Here is a 20,237-nt window from a genome sequence, read left to right on the forward strand (position 1 = left end):
TTCTCTCGTTTTGTTGCCATCTAGTTGATGAAAATTATGTCATATTGGGGGGAAAAAAAGAAGAATTTTTCTGTGCTTTCAGAAACTTTATGGTAACTCATTGATATTCACGAGTGAGGTGGAGCCTCCGATGGAAAACAAAAAGCCGTAAAGGCAGTTTTAGTATGCACCGATAATGAACCATCATTCGAATCGAACAATAGTGATGACGACATGAATTGGTCATCAGACATTGACACAAAACGTTTAACTGTTGATACGGCACTGTACAGCCAAACTGCCATGACAGGCCCGGTGAGTTTGTTTTGCATGATTACTGTGGTGGGACAGTAGCTGTGTGACATAAAGGCATAATGATTGCAATCAAGTGTAAGGACAAGCAGACCTTTAGCCCCCTCAGCACTGCTCACAATGAGGCAACTGTCAATGTTCATGTCGGGGTGGAAAATCTGATAGTCACTCCGCCTCGTGTTTTGGTAGCATACCATAGGACAAGGGGTGCGTCGATCATGTAGATCAGGAACTGACATTCTGCCCTCTCATATGCAAGCAACAGAAAAAATGATAAGAAATGTGCGAAAGAAACACACGTCTTCTGTCCTGATTGCAACTTGGGGCTGTGCGTTGATACTTTTTAAAACATAATCACATGAAAAACGGGTGTTTAATCTGCGTCGATACAGCAGTGGACACTCGACACAATCTTATGGTGATGTTTTAGTATTTACAGGTTTCTGTTACGTGTAATAAACTTGATTTTTCTTGTTAAAAAAATTCAGCTTTTTTGGCTCATTTTCTCCTGGGGTAAACGTAACTCTAAGGAGGCTAAAAGATTTTTGAAAGTGGTGTCCCTTACGGGTTGTGGTTTCTAGAGTGTTTAAATGATGTTAACACACAAGCTGGCTACGTTTGCTGATGATACTAAAGTACAGTAAGTGGAATGGCAGACAGCCTTGTCGTTACAGATGGACCTGCATTGCATTCAGATGTGGGCAGATTCATGGCAGAGGAAATGTAATGAATGTCAGGTCATTTTCTAACCCACACCAGGGTTACTTTTTGGGGAGCTGGAGCCTATCCCAGCTAGCATAGGGTACAAAGCAGGAACAAGCCCTCCTGGACAGGGCGCCATTCCGTGGCAGGGCAAACACACACACACACACACACACACAGGCCAATTTAGTGTCACCAGTTCACCCGACCTGCTTGTCTTTGGACTCTGGGAGGAAATGCGGACATGGGAAGAACACGCTTACTGTGAGGCAGCAGCACTTCCACTGCGCCACTGTGCTGGCCAAAATCTGATGAATGGCCTGTTTTAATTGTTCTGAAGTTTTAAAGGGTTATGAGGCCGACTCTCCATTTAAAAATGAGAATCTTCAGTTGTTGAAAAGAGCTTATCTGCTGTTTTTGTTCTTCACAGACCTGCGATTGTGGTTTTACTGATGTCTATGGTGAATGAACGACAGCCATTTGTTCTTCGCTGTGCTGTCCTCTACTGTTTCCAGTGCTTCCTGTATAAGAACCAAAAGGGTCAGGGGGAGATTGTTTCAACTCTGCTGCCATCAACCATAGATGGTAATGTTACTCTAGCCACTTATTTTATTGTAAAAGTTGGGAGCACGGGCAAATACAAGATAATTTACATCAGGGGTCGCCAACTCCAGTCCTGGAGGACTACCGTGGCTGCAGGTTTTCATTCTAACCCTTTTCTTAATGAGTGCCCTGTTTGTGCTGTTAATTAACGTCTTTTGAACTAATTGTAATTTACTTGCTCTTGAAGACTCGGACTCCTTAATTGTTTCTTTTTCCAATAATGAGATACAAAATGAGACAAAACAACTGGTGTCCATCATACAAGATCTGAACATAAAGAACGGTGAGGGTCTCAGGAATGTTGATCTGCTCAGGTCCTCAGTGCTCTTAGAAAGAGAAAATCAAAAATTTCAGAAATGTCTGCTAATGCAACACGACACAGAATTAAAGAACAAGTTTAATTAACGACAAGAATTGGCGCCTCATTAAGCAGCTGGTTGAGGTGAAATTAGTTGGAGTTTGAGGCCCTGACTTAGGTGGTCTTCTGTTGGCTCCCTCACTTCACATTTCATTTCTTTTTGGGTGCCATTTAAGGAAAGAAATGAAGCAGAGGAACGAGGAAGAAATTCATGGGAGCAAATCTTAAAAAAGCAATTCAATTAAAATGAATTCACAAGAAGTTAATTAGCAGAAACAGGGCACTCGTTAAAAAATGGTTAGAATGAAAACCTGCAGCCACGGTGGTCCTCCAGGACCAGAGTTGGCGACCCCTGATTTATATTAGTGTCTTATAATTTTTGTACTATTTAGAAAAATGTAAAATTAATCAGCGGATTGTTGTTTTACAGCCAACTCAATATCTGCAGGCCAGCTGCTTTGCGGTGGTCTTTTTTCCAACGACTCGCTCTCCAACTGGTGTGCAGCTGTGGCGCTGGCACACGCACTGCAAGATAACTTGACACAGAAAGAGCAGCTCCTGAGGGTACAGCTGGCAACAAGTCTTGGCAACCCACCGGTATCGCTGCTGCAGCAGTGCACCAACATCTTGTCACAGGTACGTACGCTGACACCGCGTCACAAAGAGGAACCTCCATGACTTTTGTGAACACTTGGCACTTGTAAGGGAACATTTTGCAGAAACTAGGAAGTTTTTGTTCACACAGAGAATCACAGACACATAGAATAAGTGACCAAGTAGTGTGGTAAACGGTAGGAGTTTATTGACCACTGTGACAGCAGGGGTCGCTGTTGACCCGTGAACCCCGCAGACAACACATCCAGACACCAGGTAAAATATAAGAAATTAATTTAATTTCTGTAATATTGTGCACAAAGCACCTCCACAATACTCAATAATACTATAATAATAACCAATAATCAATACAATAATAAATCCTCCTCTCCACCCAGCAGCTCTGCTGCACTTCCTCCCAACTCTGGCCCCGTCTGCTGGGTTTCCCACAGTCTTTTTTATAGTCCTCGACCCGGAAGTGCTTCTGTCCCTCGGTCCATGTGATTCCATAGCACTTCCAGGTCAGATGGAAACTCTTCTTTTTTTTCTTCAGCCCGGAAGTACTTCATTTCTTCCATCCCCTTGACGAGGTAGTACATCCGGGCTATAATAGAAACACTCGTGCCTCCTTGCAGCGTCCCCCACGGTATCTAGCAGGGCTGTGCAGCCGAACTCCATTGTCCATAATGCCCTGCGGGAATTCGAGGCACCTCCATGTTGCAGGGAGGACTCCCTCTAGCGGCCTGGGGGTGCTGGCCGGGATAAACTGTCGGCCATCCCTCACACCTCCAAAACTCGACGATATTATTTTGGAGGAATTAAGTGGCTAGGACTGGCGAGCTTTGGTGGGCTGAATGGTCTGCTGTCGTCTAGACTGTCGTGATGTTCCTAAAAACTATTTTGGCTACCACTATCCCTACATCATTTCTCCGTTGCTCGTTCACTCCACCATATAACAACTTGCAGTCTCTGACCTGAAAATTGATGCAGTGTTTGTGTGAAATGGATAAGTAGATCAGCAAGTGAAACTTGACAGAGACGAACATTATAGCCACGTACACGCCTGTGCGCACATACGCACCCCAGGGAGCACATTAAACGCTGGGGTGAGTATACTGTTGGCATACTCCCACTTGTTAGATAGATAGATAGATAGATAGATACTTTATTAATCCCAAGGGGAAATTCACAGGAGTGATCAATAAATAAAAATAGAATAATAAAAGTAGAAAAGTACACAAACACATACAGTCATACACAGAGCTGCTGAAAAGGCTACCACTCTCGGCGGCGCCGGAACTAACTATGTGATATGATGTTGTGAGCTCTGTTTAGTTTTCTTATAGAAATAAAGTTCTGACCAAGAGCCCCTTGTCCAGATTTGTTCACTTGATTTGACGTCGCTAGATTTAAGTGATTATTGAGTTTTTATAAAGCATAAAAATTTGTTGATCAGAACAGTAGCTGTCCATATACATTTTACCGCAGTTTACACTTCTCAAAAAAATGAAGGGAACACTTAAACCACACATTGGATCTTGACGAATGAAATATTCAAGTGGAAATTTTTTACTGAGTAATCCTGTGTAATGATGTAATGTAACAACGGTCAGTGGAAACCAAAATCGCAATCCCATTGAGGGTCGATTCAACACCACACCGAAAATCAAAGTCAAAAATTGAAATCCCAGACTGATCAAATGTGTGTTAATTTCATCACGGCAACTCCTTGTGTGACTCAGTAGTGTGTATAGCCGCCGCCATGCCTGTGTGCACTCCCGACAATGTCTGGCCATGCTCGTGATGAGATGGAGGATGGGATCCTGGGGGATCTCCTCCCAGACCTGAATCTGGGCATCAGTGAGCTCCTGGACAGCCTGTGGTGCTACTTGGTGGTGTCTGATGTATCAGTACATAATGTCCCAGAGGTTCTCAATTGGATTAAGATCTAGGGAATGTGTGGGTCAGTCATTGGCATCAGTGCCTTTGTTGTCAATGACCTGCCTACACACTCTGGCCACATGAGACTGGGCATTGTCAGTCGGGGCTCACTGCACCAGTGTAAGCTCTGAGGATTTATCCCGGTACCTAACTGCATGACAAAGTAATATTGCCTAGCGCATGGAGGTCTGTGCGAGTCTTAGAAGATATGCCTCCTCAGACCATCACTGACCCAGCGACCAACAGGCCACGCTGGATGATGTTTCAGGCTGCATAACATTCATCGTGGCATCTCCATACTGTTTCACGTCTACCACCTGTGCTCAGTTTGAACCTGCTCTCATTTATGGAGGGAACTGGGCGCCAATGGCGGAGCTGCCAATTATGTATTTTCTGGCAAAACCAAAGTTGTTCTGTGTTACAACACTTGCCTGTTACCTCATGGCACAGACTGAACTTCTAAATTTATTATTTATTTCTCTTCATCTCTAAACGCTGAAATACTTTTTTTATTTTAAATTGGTATTTCTGGTTGAATTATTGTCCTTTGCATAGTTATACATGAAAAACTAAGATGCACAGATGTATTATGGTGCCACTTGTAGAATGTCTGCATTTTAAGCAAAAAAATGGAAGTACATGATATAGGATTGTTGTTTTTATTTGAAGACGAAACTGAAACATCTATCTTTATTGTATATGGAATCTCACCAAAAGCATCCATTAACTGCATACGTTAAGGAGGCCAAAAGGAGGCTCAACTAAGTATTGATGTCATATCTCTGTTGGGGTGCCCACATTTATGCACCTGTCTAATTTTGTTATGATGCATATTGCATATTTTCTGTTAATCCAATAAACTTAATGTCTCTGCTGAAATACTACTGTGTCCATAAGGTATGTCAGATATTAAAAGGAAGTTGCTACTTTGAAAGCTTAGCCAATGAGAAACAAAAATCCAAAGAATGAAGAGGGGTTCCCAAATATTTTCATATGACTGTATATTTTGTATTCAAGAAATATTGGCTTCATCTAGCAATAGTAAAGTTAATGGGTGGGTGGGGGGGGGGGGTAACATTTGCAAAAGCATTTAGTCGAGCTCAGGCTTCAGGGCTCTGTGACCCTGACATTACAGCCACACACGGCTAATTTTAAATTACAAGTTAAACTAACTTGGTGTGGGTGCAATGCCAGGACATTTGGAGAAACACCCATGTAGATAGACACTGGGAGAATATGCTGACTCCTCATGGGTGACTACCCTGTACTGAATGTGAAGCTAGGATTCTAGATCCATGAGGCAGCAGTGCTAACCACAATGCTGTCATTCCCTAAACCTCAGCTATATAAGGGAGGACTTCTGTTTAACTGTATATGGGCACCTGCAAAGAAACTTCAAACTATCCACCGACCAACTGTTCTTCTTTCAAGGTAAACTTGTATGCCAGTCACTGAACTAGGGTTGTGTGGTATACTGACACTTATAGTACAGAGCAACCCAAATTTTAAAGTGGTACAATATCAGCATTTTGGGAGTTTTGGTACTGTAAGTAAATGTCGTTTTTCTTCTCAATCATTTTCCCCGTCCCCAACAAACATTACTACTGTTATTAAATGGCATGTTTTGTGAAGTCAGAATTTCACAGGGATATATTGCTTTGACCCCCAAAATTCCCCCATCTGCCCCCCACATTGCTTCAGTTTGATTGGAACTTCATGGGTTCCTCACAGCCCTTTTGTGATTGGGACTTCACTGGGGAAAATAATCCCTTTTTGAGATCTGGAGTTCATGGTTATCAGTAGGGAGGCCTCGGAGTATCAGGCTTCAGTGCTTTTGTGCCCCCTTATTGCGTTGATGTCATCGGGACTTCATGGGGACACCCACCCCCTTTGCGATTGGAACTACACGACTATCAAGAATGAAGCGGCGTGTAGTTAAACGCGAACAGGCAGCACACCAGGAAGGCCGGAGAAAGATGGGTTTGAATTGGGGATTTGGAGTTATCAGTTATCTGCATTAGAGCCATTTTGGTACCGTTACTGAAGTCCAAAAACTGATATCGATACCAAAGTCAACTCTACACTGACCACAACTATTCCATTTGTTAAATGAGGAGTCCCCAGTGTGATCTCTCCACCATTCAAAACTTTCAACTTAATCAGTGACCAAATAACACTTTTTAAATACCATTACAAGTCCCTTCATAACAGTTAGGGATGTTAAGGTTAGGAGCAGTCACTGATACAACACATTGCTTTACCCACCAGCTCCGATTAGGACCTGAGTGCAGCCATGCTGAAGAACCAATGCCCCCAGGTCCAGAGTATAATTCTTGAAAGCCCACAGGGTAAGAGTAAATCGTTTCATTTTGAGTTAAACTTGAAAAGAGAAGTCTGCCATTTTTCAAATTGAATTTCTGTATATTCATTTTCCAAAGTTAGAGAAAGAGGTTAGGAGCAGGCGTTGATGGAGCGTATTCCTGCACCCACCACATGACAAACTAGCTCAGGATCCCAGATTAGGACCCCCAGTGCAGCCATGCAACATGCGACACCTCAGACCACACTAGTTCAGATGGAATGGCACAGTGTGAGCTTATGATGGCTAGAGTGCCAGTTCTGCCACCAACCCCCAGGTTTTTCCCTGCAGGCTGGTGGGCCTACATGCAGCACTGGATGCAGATTAACGTCATACCCAGGGCAGAGCAATTGCATGTTAAGGACCTTGCTTAAGGGCCCAACAAAAGTAGAGTCACTTTTGGCATTTATGGGATTTGAACCTGCAACCTTCCGATTACCAGTGCAGATCTCTAGCTTCAGAGCCACCACTCCGCCTAAGCAGGTACCCAATTAAATTAAACAGACGCCTCCTTTATTTTTAAACTGCTATTTTATAACCTCTGAACAAGAAGGTGCCAGTCCATCACAGGACCCACTTACGCCACCTGAGGATTCTAAGTTTCCTAAGATTCTGTCCGATACCTGCCTTGATCTGCCCTTTTCCTCCTTTGCAGTGAAACTATGGTGTTTAAAATTTCAGAAAAAGTCAGCGGTTGATCCAACTTATTTGCAGTTGAAGTCTGAAGTTGCAAATCATATAGCGACATGCGGGCACTCGTAGTACAACCACCATCAACCCAACATGCCAACACAATACACTGGCCAGTTTTGTGAAGCTGATTTGGGTATCTGCTTAAACAAAGTAATGACAGAATGTAGTTGTAGCTGCCGAAATATAAGGTGTTGTCAAGCACCATGGTTAAAACGCGTGTCAAAAGAATTCTCGCAGTCCAAAAGTTCGTTTTAAAATATTTAGTGAAAGTTAAAAGCAAATAATCCACACAAGAATAAAAGAGAAAATAATTACACATGTAGAAAAAAAGGAAAAAATGTATCTTCTATAAACTTAGCTTTTCTTGAAAAACTTATTCTTTTTAAGTTAACTAACTTATTAGTTATTTCTATACTTAAAGGTCTTAATTTCTTCTTCTGTACGCCTTGACCGTGCGATACGGTACTTAAATAAACAAGTTTTGTTTACGTGTTACTTCACGCATTCAAAGAACCCGTAGGTCTTAAAGCAGAGTCACGTGCGCGATCACGGTTAAAAACCGCATGCCTCTACACCTTACACATGGCAAGGCTGTCACTAACTGAAGAATAACGTTTACTCCAAGCTGTTAGAAATGGCAAGAATATACCAATACAATTCTATTTACGAGAGTTATAGGAACCTCCCATAGATTATGCATTGTCATCTTTCTTATACAACTAGGAAAATGGCTCTTACAGTAGTTTTGCTTGCTAAAAAATAATATAATAATATATAATATAATAATAATATTAATAATATATAATATAATAATCTGTGAATTTCCCATTGGGATTAATAAAGTATCTATCTATCTATAATAGTATAATGTATATATAAAAAAATTCTTTTTAAAAACCACACTTATATTAAATTAAAAAGTAAACAAGTCTGTCATGCATCACTCATAAAATAAAAGCGTGGGTGCTTTTCATCAATCAACATTCAAAAAAACACTTCTTAAAATCTTAGCAAAAGCGCCCACGCTTTTATTTTATGAGTGATGTATGAGAGACTTATTTTTTACTTTTTACTACACTTTTTAATTTATTATAAGTGTGGCTTTTAATTTTTTTTATATATACATGAATTATGAATTATTATTATTTTTCAACTTTTTAGAATTGGGTTTGTTTTAGTATAATTTTGTAATCAATATTTTAACACTTCCTTTAATATTTCTAGCCGTTGCTAGCGCCATCTATTGGTGAAATCTTGAACTATTCTTCATGTGAAAATTTCATTTCTTAGTTAACATGGATTAATTGATCAATTAGTGAAACTGATTATTGATTCATGCATTGTCATCGGAAGTGAGTAAGTGTGCAAAATTTGGATAATAGGAAGTGGGTTAAATATCGATTACAAGATTTGTAAAGTTAAAATAAGCGTGGTAATAATGAAAAGATGCAATGCCCAACTCATTGTCACTGATGCGCCCGTGTTTAAGTTTTTTCTCTCATTCCAAATTATACTTGTTAATTGGTGACTGTAAATTTGCTCTTGTGAGTGTGTGTTGTTGATCCTGATGATTTCTTGCCTGGTAAGGCATTGGCTCCCTGTGTTCCTGTCACTAAATGTGCAGACAAATGGTGGCAAAGTGGGTTCACATCGACTGCTCTCGTTACACAAATTAACAGGGCCAGTCCACATTATTCCAGGAGTCTGTGCTCACCAGTGTCTGTCTGCAGCTCCATGTAAGTTCTTTTGCCCTTCATGCTTACAGAGTGGCCTTGTGAACGCCAGGCCACTTCTCAGTGTCTGCAGTGTAGATTTTCTTTGCCATATGAGACACGATGGCAGGCTTGTCAATGTGTGATGAGTTTAAGTGCGCAGCTTAAACGGCAATCTCTCTGTAATTTTCAGGGCGATAAGATCACCCGGAAGGTAAGTTTGTGTTTGTGCAGCAACACCTGAGTGAACTTACAATGAGCAGGGTGCTCCTTTGTGGTTTTGTTTGGCCGCACTAATTTCTGCCTGTGGTATTATTTTTCTAACCTGCTTGGCTTTCTGGGCACACTTTTTTTTTTATGTTTCACTGTGGCAGCATTTAACTTTTGATTCTGGGAGAGGAGCTGTGCATTTTCAATGATTATAACTCTTTTGCTTTCACCGTACCGAGTCTCATTCATTTGATTTTCCTAATGATGGACAGTTTAGAGCTGGTGACATTTGGATCCTTCAAATCGCTTCTGGTATCAAATAGAAGGTAGTGGACAAGGGTTACCGTTGGATTAAAGCTTTTTGCTTACATTTTCTGTTTAGCAAAAGCCTTGATTGTATAATGCTGACTACAGTGCAATTACGTTTGTTTTAAATGTTCTTGATTTTGTTTCACTGTGGCAGTCCATGTAATGATTCTTTTTATAGTACTGATGTTGTAACACTTGATACAATCAGTCTGTGTGCTTTTTGTTCCGTTCATGCACTTTGTGAACTTATTTTCCTATATAAGATGGTGATAGAGTTCTTCATTTTCTCCATTTATTAATGGCCAGTTCAATATGGCAGACTCAGTCATTCAGAGAAGTCCAGACGTATGCTATAAACTCCTCAAACCTGCCATGTCATTGTGACGAAATGAATGAAGACAATTCTGATTTTTGTGAAAAGTGAGCTGGTATTGTAGCTGAGCAGTCCTTTTTGCCCAAGACACACTTACTGACCTTTGGTTTATCTTTGATTCTTTTCACAGCACTAGTCATTTTTTCCCAGGGTAACACAGGTGCTTCCGTGCTTTCCGTCCATTCTGAAGTCTTGATTTTAGAGGTGCACAAACACGGAAGTTGTGCCCGGGTACCTTAAATAGAAAGGACAGATAGAAGTGAGAGAGAGAGTGTCACAGCAGGAACAACTAAAGAACAAAGTGGGCGTTGGGACAGCAAGACATCTGACCAATTTGTGCATTCAGAACAACAAAGTCCCATCCAGTCAGTGACTAATTGATCGAGGGCTTCAGCACAAAGATAAACTTGTGACCCACTAGAATTGTGATCTAGTCCTGGGGTCCTGGTGGACCACCATGGCTGCAGGTTTTCATTCTAACCCTTTTCTTAATGAGTGACCTGTTTTTTTGTAGCCTCAGTTGCCTGTTCTTAGCTGACAGGAGTGGCACCCAGTGTGGTTGTCTCCTGCTGTTGTAGCCCACCTGCTTCAATGTTCAGCATGTTGTGTGTTCAGAGCTGCTCTTCTGCATTCCTCGGTGGTAACGAGTGCTTATTTTTGTTACTGTTGCCTTTCTGTCAGCTTGAACCAGTCTCGCCATTCTCTTCTGACCTCTGACAGCAACAAGGCATTTTTCGCCCCTTTTTATTGGACCATTCTCTATAATCCCTAGATACGGTTGTGTGTGAAAATCCCAGTGGATAGGCAGTTTATGAAATACTCAGACCAGCCCTACTGGCACATCAAGGTCACTTCAGTCCCCTTTCTTCTCCAATCTGATGCTCGGTTTGAACTTCAGCAGGTTGTCTTGACCATGTCTCCATGCCTGAAAGCACCAGGTTGCTGCCATGTGATTGGCTGATTAGATATTTGCGTTAACAAGCAGTTGAACAGGTGTACCTAATAAAGTGGCCAATGACGTGAAGAAGCAACTTTGACTTAAAATACCAAATGTCTCCTTTAATAGACACGTGTGTAGCTACAATCTTTCCAGTTTAAAGGTAATATGCCATCTTATTTATTTCAACTCTGGTATATTAATAATTCTTTGCATTTACAGTTAGGTCCATAAATATTTGGACAGAGACAACTTTTTTTCTCATTTTGGTTCTGTACATTACCACAATGAATTTTAAATGAAACAACTCAGATGCAGTTGAAGTGCAGACTTTCAGCTTTAATTCAGTGGGGTGAACAAAACGATTACATAAAAATGTGAGGCAACTAAAGCATTTTTTTAACACAATCCCTTCATTTCAGGGGCTCAAAAGTAATTGGACAAATGAAATAACTGGAAATCAAATGTTCATTTCTAATACTTGGTTGAAAACCCTTTGCTGGCAATGACAGCCTGAAGTCTTGAACTCCTGGACATCACCAGATGTTGGGTTTCCTCCTTTTTAATGCTCTGCCAGGCCTTTACTGCAGCGGCTTTCAGTTGCTGTTTGTTTGTGGGCCTTTCTGTCTGAAGTTTAGTCTTCAACAAGTGAAATGCCTGCTCAGTTGGGTTAAGATCAGGTGACTGACTTGGACATTCAAGAATTTTCCACTTCTTTGCTTTAATAAACTCCTGGGTTGCTTTGGCTGTATGTTTTGGGTCATTGTCCATCTGTATCATGAATCAATTTGACTGCTGTATTTAGCTGGATTTGAGCAGACAGTATGTCTCTGAACACCTCAGAATTCATTCGACTGCTTCTGTCCTGTGTCACATCATCAATAAACACGAGTGTCCCAGTGCCACTGGCAGCCATCACACTGCCTCCCTCCACTGTGTTTTACAGGTGATGTGGTATGCTTTGGGTAATGAGCTGTTCCACGCCTTCTCCATACTTTTTTCTTGCCATCATTCTGGTAGAGGTTCATCTTGGTTTCATCTGTCCAAAGAATGTTTTTCCAGAACAGTGCTGACTTTTTTAGATGTTCTTTAGCAAAGTCCAATCTAGCCTTTCTATTCTTGAGGCTTATGAGTGGCTTGCACCTTGCAGTGCACCCTCTGTATTTACTTTCATGCAGTCTTCTCTTTATGGTAGACTTGGATATCGATACGCCTACCTGGAGAGTGTTGTTCACTTGGTTGGCTGTTGTGAAGGGGTTTCTCTTCACCATGGAAATGAATCTGCGATCATCCTCCACTGTTGTCTTCTGTGGACGTCCAGGTCTTTTTGCGTTGTTGAGTTCACCAGTGCTTGCTTTCTTTCTCAGGATGTGCCAAACTGTAGATTTTGCCACTTGTAATATTGTAGCAATTTCTCAGATGGGTTTTTTTTCTGTTTTCGCAGCTTAAGGATGGCTTCTGTCACCTGCATGGAGAGCTCCTTTGACCGCATGTTGTCTGTTCACAGCAAAATCTTCCACATGCAAGCACCACACCTCAAATCAACTCCAGGCCTTTTATCTGCTTAATTGATAAGGACATAACGACGGACTTGACCACATCTGCCCATGAAATAGCCTTTGAGTCAATTGTCCAATTATTTTTGAGCCCCTGAAATGAAGGGATTGTGTTAAAAAAATGCTTTAGTTGCCTCACATTTTTATGCAATCGTTTTGTTCACTCCACTGAATTAAAGTTGAAAGTCTGCACTTCAACTGCATCGGAGTTGTTTCATTTAAAATTCATTGTGGTGATGTACAGAACCAAAATGAGAGAAAAGTTGTCTCTGTCCTAATATTTATGGACCTAACTGTATATAGTGCCTTTCTCACTACTCAAAGCACTCAGCAATTGCAGGTTAAGGCCCCAACAGAGCGTTTACGGGATTCGAACTGGCAACCTTCCGATTGCCAGTGCAGATCCCTAGCCTCAGAGCCACCACTATCCACTATCTTCTTCAAATGTAGGTGGTTGTTCTTGGCGTTTTCCTTTTATTTCCTTTGGCATCCTTACTAACTTGTTATTCTGGTAACCCCATCTACGTGTGACACTAAAGTTAACTTGTTGGCAAATTAAAGACATTTCAAATGGCTTTATGTATCCTTAGCTTGGATATTCCAATGAATTTAAAACTTTTTTGAGATAATGTGTTGTATTTCTGGAAAATGCTCTGACGAGCATGAGATGAAATGTGCACAATGCAGTAGTTTCCACATTGTTTTTAATTTTAATTTCTTTTAGGGCAGCAAAATCCAGACAAGGGTGGGCTTGCTTATGCTGCTGTGCACCTGGATGACTAACTGCCCCATCGCCGTCACCCACTTTCTGCACAATCAGCCCAACGTCCCTTTCGTATCCTTTGTGAAAGAAGTGACATTGTGTCAGGTCTGTGACTGCATTTCAGTTAAGGAGAATATTGTGATTGGGGGGTTGTGTGTGCATGAGTAGATATTTCTGTACTGAATTTAACATAAACTATGTAACATTTCAAATGTATGAGTATAATTATTCAGATGTTGTTGGCACTTTAATTATCAATGTGTAAAGCTTTCCAGCAGTCCTAGGTGTTAACGTAATCATCATATGTGGATGTGTGTTTGTGGGTATCTGCTGCTGTAATACTTTTATTATGTTTTTTGGAGGATCCTGAAAAACATTCAAATAATTAAATTACAATTTTAGTTTGGTCAAAGAAAAAATACACTAATTGAATCAATAAAATTAATCATAATGGAAGAGTGAATACCTTTCCTGTCACCTATGGCACAATCTGGGCATTAACTGTTATTTTTAAGAATGTTTTCAGCCACTTTTTTCAGATGCTTTAGCTTTTAATAATAATGAATTACATTTATATTGCACTTTTCTAGCTACTGCGAGTGCTTTACTTAGACAGAGAAGAGCCACTTCAACCTCCACCATCGTGCAGCATCCACCTGGATGATGCAGTGGCAGCCATTTTTACACCTGGACACTCACCACACATTAGCTACTGAGACAGGGAAAGACAGGGGGTGATTAGGAGCCGAAGTTTATTGAGGCAGAGGTGGGCATTTTAGTCAGGACATCGAGTACAACCTACGTTTTTCAAAAGGTGCCCAGGGATATTTATGACTACAGTGGGTCAGGACCACACTTTTACTTCTCATCTGAAGGATGGCACCATTTTTTATTGCAGTCTGTCCCCGTCGTGGCATTGGGATTCATACAGAGACAACAGTGTGAGTGCTCCCTGCTGGCTTCACCAACACCTCTTCCAGCAGCAACCCAAGCTTTTTCTAGATGGTCTCCTATTCAAGTACTGGCTGGGCCCAAACATGCTTTGCTTTAGTGGGATGATCTGTCCTGAAGTGCAGACGGTGTGGCTGCTGGCGTTAAATGTGAATAGTCAGTCACCTAAGACAGTATTTTGAAACCAGTGTGCCGCTGCCCAGTGGTATACAGTGACAGCCACCCAGGTATGTAGTGTATATGATAGTGTAGCACACCTGTGTCCGAACCTGAACAAGCTCCACAGGTGGTCGAGAACTGGTCTTGCTGGAGAAGCTAGCATTAAAGCCGCCCTGTGATCGCTCTGTTGCAAGACACCTGATGCATTTCCTTGTTGCTAGAGTCCATCTGCCAGGGTGGGGTGAGTAGTCACCAGTGAGCCTCACAGGGCTGGTGGATAGTGGGCATGTGAGTTGCCTGTGAAGCAAGGAGAGGCTGGCAAAGGGATGAAGCAGATGCCACCAAAGTGCTCACTTAGTGCCGTGTCTGCAAATGCTAATCTCGAAGCTGCTTTTTTTACTGGCTTCTCTGAACTAGTGCGGTGCTGAGGTGGCACCCGTTGCATGGCTGCACTCGGGTCCTAATCTGGATCCTGAGTTGGTTTGTCATGTGGTGGGTGCACCAATGTGCTGTATCAGCGCCTGCTCCTAACCTCTCTGGTAGTCCTGCCCTGTGGACAGTTGAACACATGTTTGAGATAAAATCTGTTTGTGGTTAGTAGAACCTTATTATATTATGTGCCTTGGGGTGGTTGTGGTTACAGAAAGTTTGCCACCACAGGAAAAAAAGGTTGGGAAACACTGGCCTAGGGGTTCTGCTAACTGTTGTAAACAGTCATGTAGGAGAACATCATGGGTAAGTATTAGATGAAAATGGGCCTCTCGTATTTCTTGTCTTAAATCTGGGCATGTGGCAATATTAGAGTATTGAACGTTACTGAACAAATAGACTTACTGTGTTATAAAAAGTACTAGTAATAAATCGGGCCTGCATTCTGCCAAAGCTTTGGGTTTTCTTGTGGAATGGCTAACACTGTACATACAGCAAGAGAGAAGAATGATAGACTGTTGTATTTTAAAGTTTTTATTTGTTCCAAATCTGGTTTTATAGTATGACCAACAAAGTGAACAAAATTACAAAATATATAAAGGTTATACATTTGATTCCATATATCTCGGAAACAACTAAAATTTGCAATTACATTCCACACTAAAGAGAGAAATTTATAAAAGACTGACGACTTACAGTTGAACTTGTTCAGTGCACTTTGCAGAGATTTGTTTTCATGTTGACATTTTTGACTTTTTCTGTTGATCGATAATCGAAACATCCAAACTGGGAACTCAATGGTTCAACTTCCACAGAGGTGAACACTCTTTATATATGCACTGTGTATTTATTTATCTGTCTATTGAATGGGAGAGAATAAATGTAATGAAATTGTACATGAAGCAAAATCTTTCATATTAAATATTTTTTTGTTTGGATCTGCCATTTTATAATCTGATTACAGGGATTTTAAAACTGCTGTGTTTTTAGTCGTAATTTGACATTGATTTCCTTAGCTTTTTAATGTTAGCTCACAGGCCAGATTGCAGAAAATCTGGGTGAAGATGAGCAGTTGGTCCAGGGCTTATGTGCTCTTCTGTTGGGAATCTGTATCTTCTACAACGACAACTCACTGGAAAATTATACCAAGTAAGGCTTTGCTTTTAAAACTCCTGTCTCTGTGCATTGAATTTTGTTTTCTTTTGGTTGCTCCCATTTAGGGTTGCCACAGCAGATCATTCGTCTCCATCTATCCGTGTATTTCACATCATTTTCTGCCACACCAACTGCCTTCGTGTCCTCCCTGACCTCATCCATAAACCTCTTTTCCTCTTGCCTGGCGGTTCCATCCTCAACATTCTTTTGCCAATGTACCCCTCATATCTCTTCTGCACCTGCCCAGACCATCTCAATCTAGGTTCTCTCACTTTGTGACCAAACTGTCATACCTGGGTTGTCCCTCTAATATACTCATTCCTAATCCTGTCCACCTTCATGAAGATCATAGTATCTTCAAACTCCACCACTTCCATCTCTTTCCACTGTCTTTTTGTCAGTACCACTGTCTCCAAACCATACAATGCTACTAGTCTCACTACCATTTTATAGACCTTCTCTTACACTCTTGCAAGTACTCTTCAATCACAAATCACTCCTGCTGCTCTTCTCCATATTGTCCACTCTGCCTGTACTCTCTTCTTCACCTCTCTGCCACACTCTCCTTTTCCTGAAGAACCCAAGTATTTAAAGTAGTTCTACACACTATAAGTCGTATGTAGCCAGTCACCTCTTCCGGCTGTTCTTTTGTCTGCTGCCTTAGTGGTACCCTGCCAATGGAGAGCAAGACCACCACTCTGTGAATACGCTGTGATTTGTGTGGCTAAAATGGAGTGCAGTACAAACAGACTTTGTAATATCTTTAATATTGTTTCTTTATCAGTATGCTGCTGCTGGAGTATGTGAATTTCCCCATGGGATTAATAAAGTATCTATCTTATCTATCTATTGTAAGGAGGAGAAGGCATTTGTCAAAGTGGAGGTTGCACCACTTATAAAGATTTAAAACAATCCGGAAATTCATAAATTGCTATTGTAAAATATTACAAAATTGGGTACTTGTGTGTTATAACCCTGCCACAGGCAACAGAAAAACAAGAATACACAAAATTTGATTTTTAATTACTTGTGAAACATTACTTCTGTTGCAAAGTTTCTAATGTCATTGAGTATAACATTGAAAGGGTCATCGATATGGAGAAGTGCTGTCTGGGTTATAACACACGAGTGCTGAAAATTTGAAAAACCTGTTGTGGGTTGTAGATATTTTTGGCAAAATTCTTCCAGTATCTATTGTTTTTTAATACATTTGCTGGTGTAATAATGGCAAATGCCTTACCAGTCAGGGCAGAATATCAATTATAAACTTTTTAAATTCAGTTCATTTTAATTCAGTTTTATTGTCCCAAGAGAGAAATTTGGTTTGTTATTACTAACATGGATGAAAATGTACAGTATTTATAGTCCATAGTAAAGATTCTCATCTGTAAGATGCTGCAAGGATGAATCGAAAACAGAAAAAGAATAAGAGTAATAATTTAGAATAGTAAATGAATAATAAATCATGAATAATTTAGATTAATAATGTGAGCTGTGTGTTTATTTTTGCTTTCCACAGATGCCGTTACTTTTGCTGCTTCACTCATTGACACTGGTAGATTGTCTGCGCGTATTTGCTGATCCTGAATAAACTGCCATGTCTTCCTAACTTTGTTTTCTTTGTCCTTGTTCCCTGTCATCCTCCAAAACAGAGAAAAACTTAAACAGCTAATTGAGAAAAGAATCGGCAAGGAGATCTTTATTGAGAAATTGGGATTCATCAATAAGCATGAACTGTACTCTCGAGCAGCCCAGAAACCACAGCCCATATTTTCTAGCCCAGAGCAAATGCTGTTTGATCACGAGTTTACGAAATTGGTGAAGGAACTAGAAGGTGAGCCAACCAAATCTAGAAACTTCTTAAAAAAGGTTGTCTGTTGGTAACATATGTGCACATAAGAGATATTCGAGTAGTAATATCCTAATATTTATGGATTATGAGCAGTGTTTTAAGACTAGCATATAATTTCATTTGGTCATGGTTGTTGATTTTGGGGCATGATCCATCTTCAAACATCACATGGATTACCAACACAAAATTCTTTCAAGCTCTTTCAAAGTCTTTCAGTTGTTTCAAGCACATGTTGGTAAGGTGTCATTCTGTATTTAGGGATACTGCATCATTATACATTTTAGAAAGATTAAAAGAGCTGAGCCTTTGCAGTTTAAGGAAAAGAATATTAAGAGGAGACCTGATTGAAGTTTTTCAGATTATGAAAGGAGTCCTGTGGATCGAGATGGTGACTTTAAAATAAGTTCATCAAGAACACGGGGACAAAGTCGGGAACTTGTGAAGGGTGAACTTCGCACAAACATTAGGAAGTTTTTCTTTACACAAAGAACCACAGACACTTGGAATAAGTGACCAAGTAGTGTGGTAGACAGTAGGACTTTAGGGACCTTCAAAACTGGACTTGATATTATTTTGCAAGAATTAAGTGGAAAGGACTGGCGAACTTTGTTGGGCTGAATGGCCTCTTCTCCTCTAGATTGTTGTGATGTCTCTTGTGGTAGAAATGTAACATCTCTCTATTATATAAAAAAAAAAATCCTGTGACGAAACAAGATTTTTTTGAAGAGATTTTCCCATGAGACTTTGGCCAAGAGATTTTTTCAAGTCCTGCCCTCCTCTCAACCATATTCAGCCACGCACATGGTACTCTCACCTCTCATTCATGTGAATGCTTTTGACAGACACAGTTCTTGCTCACTCAGCTGTTACAAATTTTAATGTTTTCCTCACCTTAAATTCCCAATTAAAGAAGACATATTATGTCCAAATCTTATTTAAGAACTTCATCACGAAGGGTTGTCAACAGTAAAAATGAGTACATGGGCAATCCTAGCACCAAGAAACGATGAAGTCAAACGAATTAACGCCAGAAATGTTGATCGGTTACACGCCAAGTTGCTTAAATGCGTATCAATAGACTCTGCTGAAACAGTTGATGATGATGGTGCGGAAGATGAAAACATCAACTTACAATATGACAACGAATATCTACAACCGTTAACACCGTCTGGTCTTCCACCGCACGAATTACTGTAGAAAGAAGGATGTATCCAAGAAAGGTAATGTAGTACATCTACAGGGGATAACATTAGACAACAAAGGAGATCTTGATATGCCATTCGTATTAAAACGTTTACAGTTTCCTGTTAGAATAACTTTTGCAATGACAATTAACAAATCTCAGAGCCAACCATTCACAAAAGTTGTTTTATTTAATAGAGAGGAAGGAAATTCAATCACGGGCAGTTGTCCCGAAGATGAAAGTCCAAACACAGAATCAAAATTCAATGTAATATTGATGAAAATTGAATTAAAAAAATTGCTTTTACTGAAGTTTACAGTAAAAGTGTTAGTTTAAAAAGTAGTTGTGTGAAAATTTCAAAGCCAAACGGAACGAAATCGTATTAAGCAATGAATACCTCTAATGCAACATGAAAAATAATTTAATTTCAAATTATTACGTTTTACCATTTTTTAATATGGTTAATTACTCGCTGTAATGTAAAATAGTTCTAGTATGCATATGTTACAATTCCCATGAAAATAACAATCTGTTTAAATTGCACATCCACATCCCCATACGTGAGCGATAGAACTGTAAAGAGGCAGGTGTGTAGTGCAGGCCCAGAGGTTGGCATGCAAAGCCTCTTAGTCTTACTAAAGAAAGAAACATCCTCTAACAGGACAAATCAGATATCAGGCAGGAGAAAAGCTGCTCATGGTATCTTTTAATTACTACTCGGCAAATGTGCTTAGAGGGAGCATTCTTCGTCTATTACACATGGTCAGAATGATCAGAAAAACAAAGAATAGAGGTTCATTTTATAAACTACTAGCTGTCCCCCACGGTTCCGCCTGCATAGTAGTGAAACAGGACAGACTTTAAAAATCAATAAACAAATAGGTATTGCTAGCTAAGCGGAGGCAAGGTACACTCCAAAACGTGGCCAGAGGTAGACCGATTTGAATGGAGGCTGACATGTGAGTGAGGAGGTCCCTGCCTGGCTCCCCACTCCTGATGTTACGCCCCCCCAAGCTTTGGCCCACAGCCTCTGTCTTGGATTTGAACGAATATATCGCTCCTGCAAGCAAACTATGATGCTTAGCGCGATGAGAGAAGTCGCAAAAT

At 40.5% G+C, this 20,237-nt stretch overlaps 2 protein-coding genes across 6 annotated transcripts in view; both read left to right on the plus strand.

The window, feature by feature from the left end:
• pkd2 (polycystic kidney disease 2) overlaps positions 1-20,237 on the plus strand; it is a 913,849-nt gene that overhangs the window by 476,259 nt on the left and 417,353 nt on the right. The window lies entirely within an intron of this gene.
• The window catches only part of uso1 (USO1 vesicle transport factor), a 120,621-nt gene that overhangs the window by 76,181 nt on the left and 24,203 nt on the right, over positions 1-20,237 (plus strand). For 2 of the 4 annotated variants that reach the window (XM_028802766.2, XM_051928125.1), the window contains 6 exons: positions 1,424-1,578; positions 2,385-2,590; positions 9,447-9,467; positions 13,363-13,473; positions 15,971-16,089; positions 17,748-17,929. In XM_028802766.2, coding sequence (XP_028658599.1) covers positions 1,424-1,578; positions 2,385-2,590; positions 9,447-9,467; positions 13,363-13,473; positions 15,971-16,089; positions 17,748-17,929 — 794 coding nt within the window. The remainder of the gene's footprint in view (positions 1-1,423; positions 1,579-2,384; positions 2,591-9,446; positions 9,468-13,362; positions 13,474-15,970; positions 16,090-17,747; positions 17,930-20,237) is intronic. The other 2 variants (XM_051928126.1, XM_028802770.2) reach the window with 1 other exon arrangement.

The sequence above is a fragment of the Erpetoichthys calabaricus genome, chromosome 5, assembly GCF_900747795.2.
Source record: "Erpetoichthys calabaricus chromosome 5, fErpCal1.3, whole genome shotgun sequence".
Classification (NCBI taxonomy): Eukaryota; Metazoa; Chordata; class Cladistia; order Polypteriformes; family Polypteridae; genus Erpetoichthys; species Erpetoichthys calabaricus.